The sequence below is a fragment of the Chaetodon auriga genome, chromosome 24 (genome assembly GCF_051107435.1).
Source record: "Chaetodon auriga isolate fChaAug3 chromosome 24, fChaAug3.hap1, whole genome shotgun sequence".
Taxonomy (NCBI): domain Eukaryota; kingdom Metazoa; phylum Chordata; class Actinopteri; order Chaetodontiformes; family Chaetodontidae; genus Chaetodon; species Chaetodon auriga.
In genome coordinates this window covers 9,255,227-9,278,247 of record NC_135097.1, presented here as the reverse complement: position 1 = coordinate 9,278,247, position 23,021 = coordinate 9,255,227, and the positions used below count along the sequence as shown (strand labels likewise).

The 23,021-nt window shown below is 42.8% G+C and overlaps 1 protein-coding gene across 1 annotated transcript in view; it reads left to right on the top strand.

Moving 5' to 3' along the window:
• Positions 1-23,021, top strand: part of LOC143316892 (phospholipid-transporting ATPase ABCA1) — a 128,237-nt gene that overhangs the window by 45,088 nt on the left and 60,128 nt on the right. The window contains exons 18-29 of the mRNA XM_076724670.1: positions 24-195; positions 1,185-1,316; positions 1,942-2,081; positions 2,845-2,982; positions 8,331-8,545; positions 9,722-9,803; positions 12,195-12,397; positions 13,852-13,900; positions 14,718-14,825; positions 15,008-15,040; positions 15,659-15,798; positions 19,495-19,622. Of these exons, the coding sequence (XP_076580785.1) occupies positions 24-195; positions 1,185-1,316; positions 1,942-2,081; positions 2,845-2,982; positions 8,331-8,545; positions 9,722-9,803; positions 12,195-12,397; positions 13,852-13,900; positions 14,718-14,825; positions 15,008-15,040; positions 15,659-15,798; positions 19,495-19,622 (1,540 nt within the window). The remainder of the gene's footprint in view (positions 1-23; positions 196-1,184; positions 1,317-1,941; positions 2,082-2,844; positions 2,983-8,330; positions 8,546-9,721; positions 9,804-12,194; positions 12,398-13,851; positions 13,901-14,717; positions 14,826-15,007; positions 15,041-15,658; positions 15,799-19,494; positions 19,623-23,021) is intronic.

Below are 23,021 nucleotides of genomic sequence, written 5' to 3'. Positions count from 1 at the left end.
AATATATGCATGTGTTTCTAAAGAGTACCTGGAGGAACCACCACCCAATGTGAAGGCGGGGGTCTCAATCCGCAATCTCGTTAAAATCTACAAGACTGGAAAGAAGCTCGCCGTGGACGGACTGAGCGTGGACTTCTACGAGAATCAGATCACATCGTTTCTCGGCCACAATGGAGCCGGAAAAACCACCACAATGTGAGTCGCATTATCTGTTTCTCCCATGCTTTGCCACTTGGCTCAGCGTCCATGTGATTTCACAGGGCGCAACTAATCTAACTTGTACACAATGCCGACTGCACTGTAGCCCCATTAATTCAGTGGTCACTGCTGTCAAAGAGAGGCACCTTCTGAGAGGACATTTATCACACGGAGTCAGCTGTTGTGTCGATAGTGAGACTCGTCTAATTGCTGTTTAAAAAAGTAGTGGAGAGGCTGGAAGGGGTTTAGGATGACAGGAAGTAGCTGAAACCCAGTGGCCCAGAAAGAATGAGCGAGAGAGAGAGCAAGTGATGCAAGACTAAGGGCTGAAAGGGAAGACATGCGCTCTGAGCTACTGTAACAAAACACAACAGCACAATAACAGAAGAGGACAGAGGAAGGACTGTGTCACACACCGAGGCTCAGATCTCAGGATCTGTCTGTCTGTGAGGTGCTTCAGTCCAGTTTGTGCACATATTTCAAAAAACATCATGTCGCAATACTAAATGTTGAAGTGTGTGTTTTGTCTAAATTGGCGGGTTTTTTGTACTATTTTATGATGTTTTTTTGTACATGTTTCTGCCCAGTTTGGTAATTAATTATTACATAAGTAATGAGCTGAGGCTAAATACGAGATGACACGAGTCGTCATTGCTCCACGTCTTCTGACACAGCAGCACAGCACTGGTTCCATTTTTCAAAACTCGTGATAAAGATGTCTTTCACCTACTTTATGAGCACTAAATCAGAACATTTCGTTGAAGTAGGACATCATATCTATTGACAAATATGTTAAACTGGAGCAGGGGATAAATCTAATTCGCTGTTGCGTTCAGCCAGCTGCTCATAAGTTCCTTCTAATTTTCTTTTTGAGTCCCTCTGCAGCTCTGTAATTCGGGATGAGATTATTTGTCATGAAGTCAAAATCAACAGTCAGAATTCATCCCTAAGCCGTGCGTGTTGCTCACGTCTTCTTTTTCCTGTAGGTCAATTCTGACGGGGCTGTTCCCACCTACATCAGGGACGGCTCTCATCAATGGACATGACATCCGGGAGGACATGGACAGCGTCCGGAAGTACTTGGGGATGTGCCCACAGCACAATGTCCTGTTCAATGAGTGAGTGACTTCAGCTGAGCCGTCCTTGTTCTCAGCTGGCCATTGGTGTAATCATGTTTTGCCTCTGGTGTATTTAAAAAAAGAAGAGGAAGAAAGAAAAAAGCAGATCATTACAGTGCAGTTTAATCATATGCATAATGAGGACTCGGTCTCTGCTTATGCTTCCCATCAACACATCATTATCCCTTTCCCTCTTTATGTTTAAAAATGAGCTTTGCTCACTCCGTCCACAAAATTTCTCCTAATAGTGCCATTCCCAGCCATTATTCTGTTTTTTATTTCACCTTTAGATTCCCCTCTATTTTTCTCTCCACAAACTGATTACCTGCAAGTCGACACAAGTCCTACATCATAATTACAGCCGAGCGCCTCCAAATTACTTTCATTAATATTAATCCCAGACAGTCAAAGCATCTATATTAAGTAGGGTTAAAATATTCATGCGAACTTAGAGGTAGTAGTTACAACATATGATTTTTTTTTTTTGACAAAATGCAATACTTGTCTCTGGGGACATTTCAAACACTCACATGTGAATAAGTGACAGGAGATGCCCTCATTGGTCACTTGTGCCTCCTTACATGTCCGTTAAATGCGTGTTAAGATGTTATTTTCACCTTTGCAGACTGACAGTGGAGGAGCATATCTACTTCTATGGCAGGCTGAAAGGATGCAGCAGCGATGAAGTGAAAATTGAGATGGACCAGATGATTAAGGATGTTGGTTTACCACATAAGCGCAAGGATCTCGCTAAGAACCTGTCAGGTTTGTCTGCGTGCGTCTGTGTTGACATGCTTTGGATCGTGGTGCCTCGTTGAAATTATGCAGAAATGTAAATTTAGTTTGTGATGTGTGCGTCAGGTTCTGTGCACGCTGCATTCATTTCCCCTGGGAGGGAATATCATGTGTAGATTATCCTTTCCATGGAGGATGAAGCTGCCGTGTTGTGCTGTCCCTCTGCCAGCGCATGTCCACGCGGCTGTCTCGACATACACATGCACTGTACCTGTGTGTCACAGGTTGTAATTCATTGTCTGGGGGGCATGAGCAAGCCCTGCTTGATAAATTGTCTCCAGTCACGGATTGCTTGTGAGCAAAATCACTGAAATATGACTTTCAAGGTTGATCTATGCTGACATTTACACTACATTAGCGCCACATTGGATGCATTTTGAAGAGCTCGCTCTGAGAGTGGAGACTGGAATAACCCGGGTGAGGTGTATCTACTTCCCTGCCATCAATCATTTTATACCACGCAAAAGACAATAAAACCTGGAGAGGTACATCTCGACACATTCATTCCATAATCACTTCCCTGTGTCTGAAACCTAATGTTGACAGATGGCTGTGTGTGATTTGTCACTGATAACAGCCAGAATGTCTCCTACCCAGCACAAAGATGAGTATCCATTTCATGTTAGCTGCATTTGTATGTATTTTTTTTGCATTTATGGTCAAAACAGCACATGTCGAAGGCAAAATATGTCACGAAGATACCACACCTTATGTCCATTATTCTGTCTTCTAGGTGGGATGCAGAGGAAGCTGTCTGTGGCCATAGCATTTGTCGGCGGCTCAAAAATCGTCATCTTAGATGAGCCGACAGCTGGAGTGGACCCCTATGCCCGCAGGGGTATCTGGGAACTGCTGTTGAAGTATAAGCAAGGTATGGGACCGGTGGTGAGAACCAAGGCTCTGCAGAAGCAGAGCGCTTCTTTCAAACTGAGAAACTTTCCAAAACTGAGCTGAGCTCGCCCAGTTGTTAAGGTAGTGAAACATATAGAATTTTTTTTTTCCTGCCTTGCTCTCTGTGACACTCAATTGTGGGTGGAGAGAAATTATAATTTGCGCTGGAGCAGATTGAAATGTAAGCCAAGACAAGTGACTCCAAGAAGCTTTAATTGACATTGCTATTTAACAGAGTCCCTAATTGTCTGTCATTTCAGTCAGCTTGTCACTCCCTGGCCTTATATGCTTTGTGCTAGCTAGTGGCTGTAAGCAGGACATGGACATTATGGTAACACATTCTCTCAACAGATGTCTAAATGTTTAATGCGCATTGAGTGACATTCCGCCCTCGCTGTGTCATTAGCTCCCCTCTCTCTAATCAAGTCCTTTCACTCCAATTGGGGGGTGGAGATAACTCTGTTATAATGAGAACACCCACATTCTGGCTGGTTGAATGAGTCATGTTTTGTGCCTCTCTAGTCTTATTTGCGCCGTCGTGTTACAAAGGTTTGTCATTAAGCAAGAGAAGGCCACAGGCAGGGTATTGTATGAAGAAGCTGAAGGCTGAAATTGGACTTAATATTGCGGTTTTTCAGAGCTAATTAAGTGTGCAGCTTTTTCTCACAGACAGGGCGACCAGATTGCTTTAAGTGGGTATTGTTTTGATTCAGTGCAATCTGGGCTTATTCTGTCTTTTAATTGCCCGAGGTACAAAAGAACAGTGGCATAGTGTGCAGGTTGAATTAAACCCTCAGTGTACATTTTAAAAGAATATGCTTAATGTATCTTGTAATTAATCGGGAATGTTCGTGGAAAGCTTGATGTGGTGACATGACGGCGTTTGATTATTCCTTAGATCTTTGCATTTAAGGTGGCTTTTAATCGTCTCTTTTGTCATGTGTCATTAGAAAATGAAAGTGGAAGGTGAAGATTTAAAGTAAAAATGAGCAAATTATGAATTTTTAATTATTATCCATTACTGAAAGTTGATTACTATTAAATTACCCCACTCATTATGTTCTAAAATGTGCCTTCAGGATGAAATTCATATAATGGATTTAACACATTCAGCCTTGTGCCTTTGGCCTTGTGTGTTTTTGCTGCCTGATTTATTGATCGTAATTGATCATTTCTTTGATGCCCTGAAAGGCTTGCTCTTTTACTTTCACCTAACATAGTGCTCTTTATTGCCACATAAATGTGACATTTGGTTTCACATCGATGCACCCAACACACGGCGTATTAACATATTTTAGATTACATTGCTAACGAAACACGTTATCCGTCGATTTCTCCCGCTGACTTATTGAAATCCTCTCACAGCTTGTGTCAATAGCCACGTATTGATGGACGTAGAAGCATGAGCATCGCTGAAGTTGGTTGTTCTGATTCAATTAGCAGTTCCGCACTATGAACCGGCTCCTCCAAAATGCCACGAACATTGTATGATAGCAGCATATTTTCGTGTCGAGCATCTTAAATCCCACACTGAATACTGGCACCCTGAATGCTTCACTTGGCCTCAGATTAGAGCTGTCACATGTAGGCAGGTGCTTCAGTTTGTGACAAATAAGAGGTGCAAAGAAAATGAGGGAGGGCGGGAAGCATTTTTAGAACTCTCAGTATTAATAGAGCTGTTTTACATTCTTATAACTTGTTTAGCACCTCTGAAATATATGAAACCTAAAGTAGATATAAACATAAAGCAACAGTTGCATAGTTTTAGACAAGAATGCAAAGTTACAACAGTTTGAGCCGTATTGAATGTATCATCACAGGTCGTACACGTCTTTCTGTCCAGACTGACCTTGCAAACACACTGGCAAAATTCAAGTTGGATGTTTGTACCAACTTAATTTATTGTAGACCCTGATGGCAGTTGCGTGCATTTTTATACTTTCTCTGGCAGCTGTGAAAAATTGAACTACAATACATAATGCGTCTTCTCCAGGAATACATATTAATGTAGTGTTGAAGCCAGTGTTGCAGTACAAATGGCCTAAAAATGCATCAGTCTTTGTTTCCCGTATGGGATCTTATGCAAGTCGTTTTCATGGCGTAGAAAGAAAAAAAGTGCAAATGTGTTAAAATCAGACCTCCTTCATTAGATCGGCTGCAGAGGGTGGAGGGGAAGACAGGAGCAAGCTGTGAACTCAGCATTTGGAACAACACAAAAAAAGTATTCTTTCAACCTGTGCAACCTTCAGACAATAGTGACAGACTTCAAATTAATACAATATCTGAGTTTCAATTCTGCCGATACACAGGCTGCATTCAGATCTAACAAAAGTTGAACATGTGTGTTTTCTAACTGTCTGTGTTATCAGGTTTGGTTCCTTTAACATGTCCATCTGTTTCTTGTAACTCAGGCTGTAAATGGTGTCAAGGCTATTTGAAAATGTATTGATCTGAGTCGATTGCGTTCAGTGAGGTGGTTAGTGCCGGGAAGTTAACCCTGGCTTGGCTCTGGCCTTCCTGTGTAGAGTTCACATTCTCTCTGTGCCGGCGTGGGTTTTCTCTGGGTGCTCTGGTTTCCTCCACGCAGTCCAAACACAGGCAGGTTCACTTGACTGGCGACTAAATTGCCTGTAGGTGGGAATGCTTGTCAGCTGGCATCACCCACCACCGCCACGACCACCCTTCAAAGGATAATCATGAGTAGATAATGGACGACTTGACTGCCACTAACAGCAGTTAATACAGTTTTGTCCAATAATTCATCTTCCTACGTAATGCCTGTCCAGCTTAACTCAACCACTGTGAAATCCGTTTCTATCAACTTGATTTAGAGGGAAGGAGGCTCAAAGCAGAAACCAGATTTTCAGCCTCACTTTGCTGTACATAGTGCGAGTCTTACCAGTTCACCTGAACACACCCGCCTCCAGTTGATATATCACTTTGTGCTATAATGCACCACAATGCACTATAAATCAGAATACCTTTGTGGGCCATCTGCAGTCCAAACACATTTATTTTGCTCCCAACTCATGGATGATGCAGTGCGATTTAACTTTTCCCCCCCTTGTAAACCACAACAGATCCCTCGAAAAATCATCTGTGAGTCTGAACATCCCATACGAAATGAGCTGGCTCAGTCAGACTGAACCTCAAGCAGTCTCCTCAGCCCACCCCCTTCATAAACATAGCTTTTTTCCTCCATATGTTGAATTGACTGGGTTGTGGGCATTCATTCAACTTGGGCATTTTGTTGGAGTTTGTATACAGAGGGATCCAGACTTGCTTGGCGTAGCATACGGCAGCAATACTTAACTAAAAAGGGATGGATTTAGCAGCTCAGCTGGTGGCGTGCTACAAAGGCGAGGGAGGGGGGACTGGGTGTGGGAGACAGAGCGGAAATAGTTGGCCAAGCAAAATGGCTGCGTTGGGCTGCAGTTAATGACCTCTGAGTGTGTCCTTGTCCCTGGGATAATGTGACCTGCGAGGATACAGATTTAACTAGCTCAGTGCGGAAAAAAAAAAAAAAAGCCGCCAAGCTCAGCAGAGCACCTGACCTTTCGCGATAAACGCCAGCAAAAATCTGTGAAGAAAGGGTGAAAGCTCCATCCTGTCAGCTACTTACTGAGATTGCATCTCCTTGCCATGTTTTGAGATTAATATGCTCGATATGGCACACGTCCCTGTAGGGAGTAGAAGTGATCTGAGGCTCACTCCTCAAAATTATCTCTTAACAAGACTGCAGTCATGCTATCGTCACTGTTGGGCGTAACAGTGCTTTGAGCTCAGTGCTAATGCTCACAATGACAGTGCCCACACGCTGATGTGCCTCATATTACAAAGGCTGTACATTTTTGTCCTCATCACAGCAAGAAACATGTTTATCATCTTACTGTTCACTAGTTTAGCATTATAGCATACCAGCATTTGCTAAGTTCTGCAGCCACAAAGTGCAGCTGAGGTTGATGGAAACGTCATCGGTTTTGCCACCGAACTAAATTTGACCCGATAATGGTGCCAGAGGAAAAGTTAAAGGTACAGAAATTCTTACAGTTATTTGAAAAAGTATTATGCTGTTATTTTTCCTGGCAGTCCGTTCAATACTTAATGCTTTAACCTGGACCAAAGCATATTAGCACTGTCACTGTGAGCAAGTTAGCATGCTGATGTTAGCATTTCGCTCGAAGCACCACTGTGCTGTATTGCGGCCTCCGAGAGCTGCTGGCATGACTTAAAGTTCCATCACTGAACTCATTGATTATTGATTAATTATTTCATTTGTTGTCGGCATCTATGTGCGTGATCTTTACAGTCACAGAGCTTCCGGGTCCAAACATGGCCACCATTGCCACCCATAGAGCCATACTGCTAACTGGGCTGCAAAAGTCCAGCTCTAATCACCATTTCTTTGTCTTCTCTTTTGGCCTTCTTAACTGTGAAACATGTCATCCTCTTGAGTTAGCACAGCCCTTTCAAAGCGGCTGACTTCCAAGCATGTTTCTTTTGTTGTCCATCCATGATAAGCGGATCAGGTTAAATGTTTTCTCCTTTAAAACATAACAGGATCAAAATTTGCCCAGGACTCTGTGATACCGCTTTCATGCCGACTGCAGAGACATCGCCATGCTGTGACTTCATTACAGATCTAGTCATTTTTCTGATATCTGGGGTATGTGATAATTAATATGTGTTATCTGATACAGCGTGATATGAAAGGATTAGAACACCTGTGAATAACCTTGCAATGCATGCTGTAGTTGTCATTGCAATTGTTCTCGGTGTGATGTCTCGAATAAAAGGACTCGCAGCACAAAAGGGAGAGCTTAAATAAAATGTGGTCTCACGGAAATGCTGGAAAGTAGGCTTAGGCCGGCCTTTATCGTGATTTTAATTTTGTCCCAGATTCACGCCCACGCGCTCCTCTGGAGTTTGCTTTTTTTTTTTTTTTTTTGCAGTGCGGATAAGCACGGGTAAAAAACACAGTGGATTCAGCAGAAAGGAGATAAGTGCAGAGACAGATTGTGATACTGGCTTGATTTGAGCACTTTTGATCTGAGGCATCGTTTCTTGTCAGGCGTCTTTTTCATGAAAACAGTTGTCAAAACAAACAATGTCCAAAGTGAAAAATGCTTCAGAAGTGCTGTTTATTTCCTATTTTCCAGTCTGCGCCTTAACTTTTTTCCATATTTGCAATCCTGCATTTTTATTCTCCACTTCAGAGACACTTTATGAGTCACACACAAACACACCACTTCAGACGCCAAGCGCACACTCTTGCTGTCCCCATTCAGGTGACACCGATCGAGTCTCTGTCCTTCTGTCTCGCTTCAGGTCGCACCATCATTTTGTCGACGCACCACATGGATGAAGCGGACATCTTAGGCGACCGCATCGCCATCATCTCCCACGGCAAGATGCGTTGCTGCGGCTCCTCGATCTTCCTGAAGAAATATTTTGGCAGTGGATACTACCTCACCCTGGTCCGAGACAGGACTGAAAAGATGGCAGCTCAGCGAAATGGGATCATAAACACTCAGGCCAAAGAGGTAAAAAACAGAAAGCAGACATGGTGTTTGGTTACAGATGAGCTTTTGATTCTCAAAATCAGAAATTTGACTTCTGTTGCTAAAAGAAACTACGTAGCTTGTTAGAAAACCATGTTAATGTCCCTCAAAGTAAGACACCGAACACCATTGTTTTGGTGTCCTCCAGGATATTTCACCAGTGCACGTGGCTGCTGAGAGACACAACATTGGCTCTGTGATCTCATTATCTTCAGATAAACGCAAATTTGGTGATTAGGGCCTTTGCCTGACCACACAATTACCCTTCTTTTTTGTCCTTATTAGAATAACTTTCCATAAAACTGCTGAAATTGGACGCGGGTCATTCTTTTTGACTTCATGTATCAAGAAAAGAGCTTCAGCTGCGAGCCCCTTTGACACGACAGTAACCCCCTTCCAGTCTATTATTGAACACGGCCCCTTCTGACTATCCTGAGTGCTCTCTTTCTGTCTTGCCGCCCTCCCCCCATAATGATCTGTGTTTAGTCTCTCCCAGCATGAGAATTGGCAAACGCCTACGTGTTGGATGATACTAATTGTCACCGGGGAGAGGGGTGATTCTCGCTTTTGCTCGCCAATGGTGCCTCACACACTTAGTTTTAATCAATAGGAGCAAATGAACAAGATGCACTGATGCCAGCAGGGCGAGAGCAATTACCATTAGTCTGCGGGCTCTTTGAGGTGAGCAGAGTCATTTGTTTGAAATAAATAAATAAACATGCAAACACCTTTGTGGGCAAGGTAGAATAGTATCCCCTTTCCAAGATGACGACTTTGTAATTCAGCGGAACGTTTTGTAATTACACAGCCAATATAACTCGGAAACAGAGCTGGACAAAGTTTGATCGTCCTGATCTCATTCAGTGTGATTAAACTCCATTTAATAAACGTTGTCGAGTTCTTTCGAGGCGCAGTGAGGCTTATTCAACCTTGAAAATCTAATCTTCGCTCATGTGCATTGTCTTAGGCTGGAAAGATTGTGACTTCATTTTATTTTACGGGTCGACTGCATCACCTGACGTCCCGTGCAAGCAGTTTTATTTAGAGCGATTAAATAGCAACTTGTGGATGGCGTCCGCTGTTCCATTAGTATAAAACAGGAGTTGTTCTAAGTGGTAAGGCATGATAAGGCCTTTCTAATCCATTTCTGATTAACAGGAGAAAGGCTGTCCTTCGAGGAGCAGCAGCCCGGACGACGGCATCGGCAGTGAAACATCGGCAGTCAACTCAGATCCCTCAGGTAGAAATTTGAACTGTTACTGCCAGCCGTATTTTAGGATTAGCACCCAAACTAAAGTGTAAACTTTAATATGAAATGTCAATATAGCAATAAGAAAATGTCATATAGTCGGTACAGCAGACATTGGAACAGCACATTGTGGGAATGTTTGTGTGAATATTTCTGAAACTGAAAACTCTGTCGTTACCTATTCAGCCTCATATAAAGCCTCCAGTAAATGTAGAGTTAGGTGCCGAAGCTGAGCACCGTGTCAGCCTTCTTCTGGGAACATTTCCAGAACGGGCGAACAATAACCATAAAACTTCTCAAAACCGTGCCGTCCGAGTGTGCTGGACATCCATTAGCCCACAGTTGCTGTTTTTTTTTTTTTTTCCACTCTTTCAATACAACACCAGCAAACACCACAAGAGTGGTGAAGTAGCTGCTGCCTTGAGATGCTATTGAAATGCTGTAACTACTGGTAGAGTGCACTTTAATGTCATAGTAAAATGGTAGGTATAAGTGGGAAAGTAGGATTTTATTGACAACAAAAGAGTTCGAGAGCGTTACAAGTGCAGATAAACTAAGAGACAATATGGAAACTGATTGACGTTTGAGCATAAAACTACACTCGAAGTGCGTTTTCAACGTAATGTTTTGGCAAATTCCCTGCAAATGAATGATGATGGTGATGAAAGGCTCCTCTCTAGCACTGTTTTTATATCGGGTTTGATTTTTTTCTGCTATCTTAATAGCTGAACTTGCTCCTCAGCACTGCTGATAGGACATTCATGTGATAGGTACCGTCTCTCGTGACTATTGTCCACTCTTCCAGAGATTGGAGGTCTTCACTACAAGCTTTGAGCCCAAACACTCGCTCCCACAATGGAGAGCAGCAGGGTTGGTCTGTCAAATTCAGGACAAAATGTTCTGGAAAACTAGTGTTTGTTTCACTTGAAAGCTTTTTTTTTTTTTATTTGTGTTGGGGCAAATGAAGGAAACTATCACATCATATCCGCATCAAACAGAAATCTCAATGTACAATTGACCATTCTGTGCCAAACCGACTGATGCTTTTAACATTTTCGTCAGTGCACAAAGATGCTGGCCTCCTCATTATTGTCCTGTGCTACATCCTAAAGGTTAAGATGACCAATTTAAAGCAGCTATAATCAATATTGTAATAATAATGATGTTTCGAGTGACAATGTGAAAAGAATTGATGGTGGTTAAAACAAAGCTAGCTGACGCTTTGGCTAACGTCAGTTAAACGTAGCTCATGTTAGCTGCATTTGTTGAGCAGAACAAGCAGCGCAAAGCTTTCTGTGATTATGAATGATGATCAACATGCACCGGGCGATCGACAGCAGTGTGTACAGTGGAGAGGCTACGACACCTTCACTTGCTAGCCAGATTGAGAGGCGGTGGAGCTAATGGGAAATGCAGTCGTCAAACCAAATCACTCCAAGAAAGCATGAATCAGTGTATGTTTAATTCCACATTTTAGACTCTTCTCTGATACAGTACTGTCATATAACTTGTTTACTCTTCATACAAGTTACTAACAAATTCTTCATTGAGTGTATCAGGCGGATGATCAAGTCTTGCTTCTCTGACCTCACTTCAGTTTTTCTGGATGTATAGAATAAAGAGAGGGGCAGTGCAAACTGAACAGAAATTGCCTCGACTAAAACATTTGATGCTGCTGATTTGATTTGTTTTGATCATTCTTCGCCTTGATCATGTAAACAGAAGTGCTCATGCAAAACATGATCAGAAGAAAAATGTCAGCCAGGCGCCAGTTTGTAATGCATGGAAAATCGATCAAACCCGCTCATACCGTCAGAATGATTGCACACGAGACGGTTAAATATAAGCTGGAAAATGCCTTAAATGTCATTTTATTTCCACAAGTGACAGTCACATTTCTCTTTGTTACCACACAGACGGAAACACACACACATTCCCAGCAAATAATTCAGTCCGATGTGTGAAGCAGATCCATTTACTTCTTCATAAAGCGCCAAGTCGTTGGTTGTTAAGCTGCAGTAATTATGTATGAGAGGTTCTGGATCAATAATGGATGCGGTGTGTTCTGCAACACTGTCCTGATTGATTCTCACTAAGACCCAGCTTCAGAATGGATGAGGCAGTAGAATTATGTCCACTGATCTGTTTCAGTGTGTTTAAAGGTCATCAGGTATGTTCTGATCTCAGTAGTGTTTTTTCGACGCATGGCATCAAATTTTGAAGTAAACTTTGTTTCTGTAATCTTTGTTTTTGATATATCCAACGCTGGTTTTAGACGCTCTCTGAGTGTGGTTGCTCTTGAATTACTCTGCGTTTTATCTAAGAAGCAGCTTCACAGAGGGTATAAATATGTATTTTTGGCCAATGTCTGTTGTCCTTCAGATTTGACAGCTGTGGGTCAACTTGTGCGGCGCCACGTCCCCGAGGCTGTCTTCTTGGAGTGCATCGGTCAGGAGATCACCTACATACTGCCTTATAGTGGAGACAGAGATGGGACCTTTGCTCTGCTCTTCCAAGAGCTCGACCTGGCCATGGCTGACCTCGGCCTGACCAGCTACGGCATCTCTGACACCACGCTGGAGGAGGTACACTAAGCGTGGGATTGACAAGCTAATTTAAGAAACAGGCTTGCACACATAGAGAGAGACTGCCTACATACAAGCGGGAACATAAACGTACATATACATGCAACTTTGACCTTCCTTTACTTTTGGGGTCATCCTGTGTCAAATCAACTTGTTTTTGTTTACATTTTAGATTTTTGTCCAACTTTCATGTAAAAAAACCGTCATCGCTCTCTACAAGTCTGCGCATGGGTCGTCGATTGGGCACCATAAGCCTGATATCTCATTCACTTTAAAGATGAAGACAACATGGACGGAACTTGTAACTTTACATGCAAAATGCCCACTTCTAGCTAGAATATCTAAACTTACCAGTACTTGTTTGTGAAGTGCCTTGAACTGTGTAAGACTACACTGGGTCAGGCACATTCAACAGCATTAGCATCATGACATATTCTTGAAAACGGCAATGGTCAAGTACCATTTTACTTGCAGTTGAAGCACTAATGCACTCACCCAGTGAAGTACTGTGATAGTAGTAGTATTGCCGTTGTTCTCATTCCACATATAGAGTCTTCTTTTCCCACAGATGTGTGTGTGCGGTGTGTTCTGCATCCAGACTAGTCTTGGATCATAAAGTTGAGTGACTGTTTTTTAATGTTCCTGCTGTAACTCAGACATGAGTCATACACTCATGGCTTGCAGGCAATGTAAATAATTCCTTTTGAATTTCTAAAATTCAGACACAACAAGGTTATTTCATCCGTCCATGTTTTCTTTTTGAAGTCCGACTACGCTTCAGCCGAAACACGATGTGGTTTTCGATATACGGCGCTAATAAACAAGGGCTGATGGATGTTGCGCTGAAGTCAGTCATATCATAACGTTCGCTCTGCTTATTGTTATGAATAGCTTTTTAAGTACTCGTATTTTTGAGTGTTCTCACGATCTCAGCACTTCTATTTTATGAGTTTCTGATATAATTCAGCACATAAAATCACACTCAGTGCAAATTATAAATTTTGAAGCCTTTGCCAAAAGTGTGCAGAGACTTTTTTAGTGGGCAGATGTTGAAACGGGGCTTAACATGCACTGCAGAATGAAATAAGCGAAGGTCACTTGGAAATTTTTCACAAATATGGAGATTTATTTCCTTTGACATATGGCCTGAATTGATAAATGAAGTCAAGGAGGGAACTTCTCCAAGAGAGGCCAATTGGCAGGTGCTCAAGTAAAGGTTAGGTTCTCTGTGGATGCACAGCCCTGCTCTGACTCGGAGCAGGAGCTTGACAGGGATAACTGGCGTCTGCATCAAATCTGTGCACAGCCTAGTTAACGCTCATCCCCTGCAGTATCATCAGTTTGCATTCGTCCTGATTGTATCCATACTTATAAGGCAACAGGAAACATTCTGTAGCTCTCATAAGATGCTGTACACATGCAGCATACTAATACATAATTTATTGATTTTGCAGATATTTCTTAAAGTGGCAGAAGATACCGGAGTGGATGCAGAAATACCAAGTAAGGTTTTATGCTCGTTTGAGGTGTTTTTTGCCTTTATAAAAAAAAAAAAGGACTTGATGTGCATAATGGGAGATGAAACACCTTCTCCAAAGAGGTTCTGACACGGCAAGCATTTAAGTCACGTGACTGATCAGCTGTTCCCATTCTGAGAGGAGAAGAAGAAGCTGTTTGTGCACATTAAAATGTTTGACTGGTGGTCTTTTAATCAGTCATTTCGTTGTGCCCTCTTCCTCTGCGATGACGTAATGTTTTTTTTCTGCCACCCACTGTTTATCTCAGGGAACCATCTCCTAGTATCATCATGACAGTGTGATAGCTTTTTGACGATTTTCTTGTGATTTGGGTTAAAATTTGTGATACATTTTGATGGCAGCCCAGCTAGTATGTATACGTGTTAACACCTCTTAATTGTACACTTTACTTGCCACGATCTGGCAGCAGCAGACAACATTTGTTGACAACATTTAGCATGCTACATGAGCAACCTGTTGGTTGAATGCTAGCTGTAAATGAAGTATGATCATCAACACTTCATTCATATTTAAAGAGACCATTTCATTTGTGTCCACAATTCACATACGTCCATGGATAAATATTACACCCACATATTTGCAGCCTTTTTTTATGTCCATCACCAACCTCCCTTTTCAGCTTATTGTCAGAATGTGATTTCCTCACGTTCCTGAAACACCTGGGTTTGTGCTTTTTCTCAGAATAATATGGCGTCGTGCAGGGCAGGTAGCTATTCTTATTGTTATTTATAACCCTAAATTGGGTCAGGCCAAAACAACATATCTTATTTGTATTCCCACAGCAACAAAGGAGGTGTCGGAGAGAGACCGCAAAAGAAGCTCCCGTGCATCCAAGCGGAACAGCATCGCCAGCGTCCACATTAAAACGGAGCAGGGCTCTGAAATGACTGGCAAGTCTCTCCAAATATATGATACATTTCTTTTTTTTTTTTTTTTCCTAATGAAGCAAACCCAATTAAACATTTGCGAGTTTACTTAACAATGCAGAAAGTTGGCTAATTAGTAACACTTACAGAAACTTAGTAAAATGAACTATTATTCCTGCTTGACTCTGCTTCTGTTTCTCATGCAGAACCGAAGGAAAAGTTCACAAGCAAAGTTGAAGGTAAGCTCTGTAATTTGCCCTTGCTGCAGACAATAATGTCTGTGTTTTCTCCCACTTTCTATTCTTCATTGATTAACTTCATTTCGTTTGGCTTCAGCTTGACTGTTTCACCTCAGTGGCCGTTTTGAAAGGAGGGCACAAACAAGAGCTCTGCCTTCAGAATAAGTCATTTTCAAACAGAATTTCCCTCCAGCCCGTGTGGCATTATCTAAGCTGTCTCCTCATCTTTTCAATTTTGCCATTACAATACAGTGTGTTTCATCATGAAAATTGCTTTCAATCACAATACGCCTTATTATCTTAATGACTGCTGTGAAAATATAGTGCTTCCTTTTTTTGTGCCACTATTCTTGGCAAGTGTGAGACATAAAACCAAGGTGTCAACAAAGCCTTTTTTTAATCACCTTTTCCCGACTGAGTCACACCCAAATACCATTTCCAAATTCATGTTATATTAAAAAAGCAGGTGCTACAGTGAGGAATGAGCTAGTGCAGCTGGCAGGTTTAACACTTAAGTTGGATTTGATCAGCCCATTAGCTGTGCTGGAAAGCGCACTCAGCAGCTCTTTTCCATATGCGTAGATGATAAATAACACTGTGGGTTAATGTCCGCACTAGACTTAAAGAAGAACGCCAGTGTCAGTGGGAAGGGATCCACGGTCATCACCGGATCGCAGCTGATCAGGAGGCAGTTCCTGGCGCTCTTTATCAAGCGCTTCCACTTCGCCCGACGGAGCCGCAAGGGACTCGTTGCCCAGGTAATGGCCTCCGTCTGTCATGTTGATAGATTGAGGGGTTATACTAGGAAGGTTGCGTGGGAGGATCAAGGAAGGATCGTGTGAAATACATGTTGGCTTTCAAAATCAGTTAATGACGTATATGATAGAGAAAGCTAATCTGGAGGGAAACGTCATCCATCTTGATGGAGTCAATAGTTGTGGAATTTAAGTTGTGGGAAAAGAAACTAACACAGACGGCGGGACATATATATAAAAGGAAGGAGTTTGAAACATTTGAAGAGCAGAAAGATGTCAATAAACTGCAGGTGAAATCATCATCTTCACCTCCCGAAGGAAGCCATGTGTTGGACCAAAGAATGCTCGAGGGACTGCAGAGGCTACAGATGGTGCGAACAGGAGTGTTAATTGCTGCTTAGCTCTGATAAATCTCTTTCTGGGGGCAGAAAAGTGCCGATGCCTGGGACCAGGATTGTTTCAGCGAAAATAGGGCCGAAGTCAGCCTGGCGTGGGCAGGAAACAGTTAATGCGTTCGCGTGAAGAGCGAGCCCGTGAAAGGTGTTTTGGCGTGCTTCGGCGAGAGCGCCATCCGTTTCACCTGATCGCTGTGATTGGCACGAGAAAGGCAAAGTGACACCCGTAATTTGTTTTTCCTTCACTTCGCTGTGCGCTCATCATGTATTTTGGTTAGCTGTATATTAAATGTGATCGCATAACAATTACGGAGATGACAGACCGCTATTAGCCCATTAAGTGTACGTCTATATTATTTTGTTCCTCGTAAACATGATTTCAAAAGTCAAAACCAATAAAGAGACGTAATTTAAACAAGTCAAAAACAATTTTGTTAAGGAGCAATTTCCAGGGTACTTAAATGGTTTTTCTTTTTGGCTTTCTCAAGCTCTAAAAATGTGTTGTGACTCAAATTATGTCTACACACCACCTATGGAGATTCACAGTGTGTGCCTGAATATCAGGGAATGCCATCGGTTATGACAGCTGCCATGACGCTCAAATAACACGTGAACATGACTGAAGCAGCTCGTCCGCTCGGGTGTGTGCGCGCGTTGTGTTTGTGTGTGTGTGAGAGAGAAAGAAAGAGGAGGGAGAGAACAATGTTTCACCTCTGTGAGAGGTGTGCAGGTTCCTCTTGTAATTTGCTGCAGTACCAATCCCCATTAGTCACTGTCAGTCTTGGACGTCCCTCTTTAGTGAGGACGCAGAGCAGGATAGAGGGATAAGTGTGCGAGTGTGTACGTACAAGGGTGCACATTGTCTGCAAGGGCGCACCTCCTACCTCTTCCTCTTTATTCATTTGGCTAAAGGTGTCCCCCCCCCCCATCATGTCAACAGCTCCCATTGTCAGCAGATATGATTGTGTGGTGAGGTAATCTCCTGGAATACAAGCGGTTAGGGGAATATAAAAGAGATTATGGCATGTAACACAAAAGGAGTGATTTATGGGAATGAAAGTTGGGTGCAGGCGAGTCTTGGCAATGTCAGAATCGGGCAGAGGCAGTTATTGGTTATGTTGCTGTGGATGAATTGAATGCCTCTGGTGCTCGGAGCTCAAACTGAACTGACTACTACACCTGTTTCAAGGTGCAGATTATGCACATTTGAGTCCAATTATTACCACAGCTCCTGCATTATTTTTATTTTCCCGTCCCGGACAGGATTTTCCGCTGGAAATAATGTGTTTACTATTTGTCGTATTTTATCTGAACGCTGTGAGAAGAAAACACCGCGTTAACACACCAGTAAAATATCCAAGGTGATGCTATTATCCCGTTTAATGCAAGGTGCAGCAATAAAGCCATTATTCACGAATGAAATTGGGTAGACATAAGCGTTTTGTTGAGGAAACAAACTCAATCTAATGAGCCATTTGACTTTGCAGGAAATAAAGCACAACTTAATCGTGTTTTGCTGTTTATACCCTGTTTGCATATAATCCCGTCCTCTTCTTTAAATCCCCACCAAACTTGAGAATGCGATAAACTCATGCATTGTTCATGGGAGTGCTTTGGCTTTGTGAGCGTAATGACTTCTCCCTGTTTTTTTGCAGATCTCTCTCAATGGAAGAACTACCAGCTGTCACCTGCAATTACAGTCGAGAGAAAGAAAGCGAGACAGAGAGAGAGAGAGAGAGAGGGAGCAATAGAAAAAGAATAGTTCTTTCTTTTTTGCAGTCTGCCATTAAGCTTTTCAGTCTCATTGCTGCTCTTTATCTTTCTTTCAAGCACATTTCTAAGCCCGTAGCTCCATGCAGTAAATTCAGGATTTTCAATTGAAGCACCTTGAATCGGCCCGGCAAATTGCGCACCCAATTAATCAAGGGTACGCAAACCTCCCCCCCTCGCTGCCCAGCGCGCCGCAACCTACAAGTGATTAAAAATTAAAGATATGTCGCATTTTTTCCCCCCTGACCTTTTTGTCAGCTCTGACAGTGACATGAAAAGGGAATTACGTGACGGGAGAAGAGACGACTGGGCGGCGGGCGTGAGCGTGGCCGCATCTCGTTTTTAAAAAAAAAATAACGCAGAAGACAAGAAAACAGTGAGAAATTAATTAGATCCGAGTGGCCGGATGATGGTGGCTGCAGTGGAAGTGGTTAATCAACTTAATAAAGCGTGCAGAAGAGCCCAAACAAGTTGGTGGGGAGCATATTAATGTGCACGTGCATTATTGTTGAATGCATCAGTCATTTTGAGGCTGGGGGGGGGGGGGTGAAAATGATCTCGCATTGAATCTTGAGCTGTCATGCTTACACACATAAACATGGATCTGAACATGAAGCCCAGCTCTGCTTTTAGCACTCACTGTGTCATCGTATGCTGTAGCATACACTTAAAATGACATACATTGTGTTGTACTTGTGCTCCATAGAAATATCCATGACCATTGACTGAGAGCTGTGGGAGGCAGTTTATTTTTCAGGTCATTGGGCAAAAATTCTATAATATCCTTTCAGCACATTATAATTCAAGTGGTCTGAGAGAAAACTAGACTTGAGCATCTCCACTGGGCTCTGTTTTCAGACTTTAGAAAATATAGTCTGTGACGGGGGAACTGGCCAATCACGGGCCATTTTACAACGCGCAGCTTCGGGCTCATTATGTTCGATGCCATAGAGCTCACATCAACGAGTGGCAGAGAGGCATGATGACAGTAGGGGAAACTTTTGAGGGCGGATAGTGCTGTGTGTGTGTGTGTGTGTGTGCGTGTGTGTGTGTGTGTGTGTGTGTGTGTGTGTGTGTGTGTGTGTGTGTGTGTGTGTGTGTGTGTGTGTGTTTGGTGTAGTAACCTCTCATCCCACTGTTAGACAGCGTCGCAGCAGCCTCTGAAGCCTGAGGCGCCCCGTTCTGGGGCCGGGTTCTCGTCGAGGTCTGGCAGGGCAACCGACTGCTTCTGCTGCCGCTCAGACTTGTTCAACTTCCTCAAGCAGTCGTTGTAGCCCTCGTGGCAGATAGCATGCCTCTAATCTGAAAGAAAAGTCGCATGTTTGTTGCATTGTGTTATCTTGGTAAATGTGCAGAGAATAGAAATCAATCTGTCTGGCAGTCACTTCCATGAAAACAACCCAGGGTTTCATTGAATTCCCTTGACTTTGTACCATTTTACTTCAGATGTAGCGGAGTAAATGTGTGAAGCAAAGTCGTGACAGGGACGCTTTAATGAGGTAATTTAACTTCAAATTTGTCACCATCCTCCCAGGTGGTCCTGCCTGCTGTTTTTGTGTGCCTGTCTCTGATCTTCTCGCTCATTGTCCCGCCGTTCGCCGAATATCCGAGTCTGGAGCTGCAACCCTGGATGTACGGTCTGCCTCAAACCACCTTCTACAGGTAACCACATCATGACACAGCATAGAACAATTTGTCGTGTTTGTTTCCATCAGGCACTGGACATTTTCACCGAATTCAGCGCACGTTTTTAATTTAGATTTGCAATCTGTGATATTTTCCTCTCAGGATAGTAATTACTCTCCATATAGTAATAAGCTTAAATCCATTGTGTGAAACTTTTCCATATTCCTCTGTGTTGCTGTTACCCAGAAGTACGATTTTCCAGGTAAGAATCCTCTAGCAATGATGTTTGCCATGAATGATTAGAAGAAGAACTGCATAGTTAAGGCACTAACAATGGCAAACATGGCTGAGTAGACGAACAATAGGTTGCACGAAACTTTAAACTTCAAAGGCAGAAAATCAAAGGAACAAGATATCACAGCGCTGCTCGTGCTGAGTGACAGGTCACGGCCTCGGACTTATTGCAGAGGATGTGGACACATAACATCAAAAGAACACACAGATGTGCGCCGCTGTAAATGGCTTTTTTCAGACACGTATCCCAATTTTCATGTGTACATTCACTGTATGAGAAACTTTTTTCAGATCATTTTACGTAATGGGTAAAATCTCTCCACATTCACTCCAGTTTCAGTCTGTCTTCTTGTATCTGTCCTCCTCTGTGTCAACAAACATGCTGTAAAAATGCCAATTGAATTCGAACATGCATTAGCGGTTACAGCGTCTGTCCAAAGCATCAAACTAATCTTGACGCCGTATTCATAATCTGTTCTTCTGACATGAAGCTGTCGTTGCTTATCCACCCTGCAGGTATTTCATTCCCCCTGGCAGTGCTTTGTAGAAATTCACTTTGAAGGTGTCAAGACACAATTAGCTGTAACCTGAAACTGCTTTATTTCAAGTGGAGTCTTCGATTTTGGTCAGAGTGAGACGCTGTTTATTTTGCCTTTGTTGACGTATTGATGCACTTCCGTTTGGTATGATCTTATATAAACCACGTAGTCTAATCCAAACAGGAAGCTTGGATTGATCATTTTATTATTTATTACTTGTGTTTGCTTGCAGCACGCGGGTAGATATTTTCAGTCCTTGCTTAGTTTTACAGTAGATTTGTTAAGTGATAACACTTTATGTAATTACAAATAACAAACACCGCTTGAATGTTTAATTCATGAATTTGTATCCTCACACATTTGGCACCACATAAACACACGAACAGGTGTCACACATATCAACGTGCAGCTCACCAAGGACTCCTTTAGGATTTATCCATTCCTAAAGATTTGAATAAAGCGTGGCTTTTTTCCTCCCTTGAAGCTAAAATCTAGAGACAATCCTCTGCTTTTTTTGGGGGATTGAGGAGGCTTTTCTGCACTTTATCAGCCCAATAGTGGCGCTTTCCTTGCAGACTTTTCCTCTGCTCTCATGCCAACAATGCAGCCGAAACGCAGCTTGTCCTTTGTCTCTCTCCACGGTGCTGAAACAGACGAATTCACTCTGCCTGTGCGTCTCTGTCCACGGCGCTGAAACACTCAACATGCTCTGTCTCTGTCCGTGGTGCTGAAACAGCCAAACCCAGTCCCCTCCTCTCCTCAGCTGGTACATCCTCCACACCTTTCCTCGCCTCCTCTTCTAGTCCCTCCCACCTGAGATGCGAGGAGAGGAGTCGAGGCAACAGGCATTTAACAAAGTGAGACATCGTCGCTTCAGAGCTGACATTTTAAAGCCCATCAGTTAGTTTCATATGACGTGTGGCACAGACCTTACAAGACAGTGAAGGACTGAATGTTTGATCGCACATTTGATCATTTTAATCACTAATACAGCTCGTGAATACAGAAGGGACTTCTACAAAGGGTGCACCTATGCATTCTCGCTCTTGGCTCCTCTGGCAAGCCTCCTCTCTCCTTGAGATGCATTTAGGAACTGAGACGTCCTTCAAGATGTGCCGCTTTCGCTTTCCAGGTCACAGGCACCCGGGAAGAAAAGGGGAGAGTAGACATGCAGGCATGAAATGGAGAAATGAGAGGGCCCAGTCCATTTGCTCTCACTACTTCCACCATTGCTTTTACTTCCTGCCAAAAACCCAGAAAACACTAGGCATGAAGATATCATCTCGCAGCACCCTAGAAGGCAAATAGCTGTCCATAAAACATCATTTAATTGCAGTGGCACAACCTCGCCCGGTGTTTTCATGAGACGGACGAGACTTTTTCCATGATACCGTGGTGATATATGACCTTTGAAGCTCGTTCTGACACGAAGCAGTCAATGTTACTTTTCTTGCCAGTTGTACTTTTTTTATGTCAATACAGAATGTGACAAGGGGGAATATTTCAGAGCCTGCTCCTCTGCAAAGTCTCTGCAAAAGTGGCAAAACCACAGCCGCACGCTCCCTTTTCTCGGGAGTTCCTGGGAGCCGTTCTTGTGCGATACATTTTAAAACTGGAGTGCTTTTAATTTCTCCGACGTTCCCTCTGGCCAGTTATTAAATATTGTCTTTTTCTCTTGAGTGACTTTAAAACGTCCTGCTCGATGGCGACTGTGTGATTAAAAGTAGTGTGCCTTTTCATCTTAAAAGTTCATTCGGAGGAGCAATGCAGCTTGATATACATCATAAATGCCAATGAGCCATTTTAGCGTAGCGTGATTGAAGATAATGATTGATCTCATTTAGAATTTCAAGAGGCTCTGAACCCTGCTCACGAGTGTATAATGTGTAACTGTGGCAATAATGTGGATTAGTTAACCTCTGTTGTTTTTTTCTTTTTGGTTCATTTCGTTTTTTTTTATTTAGAAATAGGAATGAGATGTCAGAATATGGAAGGAAATATTTACACTCCAGACAATAGATCACTCTCTTTGATTTCAGATTTCTGTAATATGCTGCAGCCTTCATTTGACCTTCTTCTAATATTGTCTCAGCTCTCCGTCTGTGATGTTTCAGATTGACTGGATGAGCCATTCATTAGTTCCACTGTTTCTGTGTGTATGCACAAGTCTTCATTTTGGAACTGTCCGGTAGTTTTATTACCTTGAATAACGTGGCAGCCCAGCCATTGTTAATTGCAAAACAGATGGCTGCACATAATCCTTTTTTACAATCGGACCACTTCAATTGCGCTCACTGGTGGTCAAGGAAATGACCATATGACCTTCATGAAGACGCCTCTAAATGAGACAATGAACAGTGTATTAATCCAAATGGCTGGCTGGGCTGTGGCCACTGCTGGCAGAAAGCCATCGCGATGGTCTTTATGAAACACTGTGTTTTAACTCCCCAGGTACCCTTAAGATAAAGGGCAGAGTGTGTGTGGTTAGTAATGAGAATGAAATTGGAATGGGGCGATTGTTTAACTGAGACACAGGGCTTAGAAATGTACAGGAGAGTCAGATAATAATGAAAGGCTGTGAAGAGCCTTTACTGTACACAGA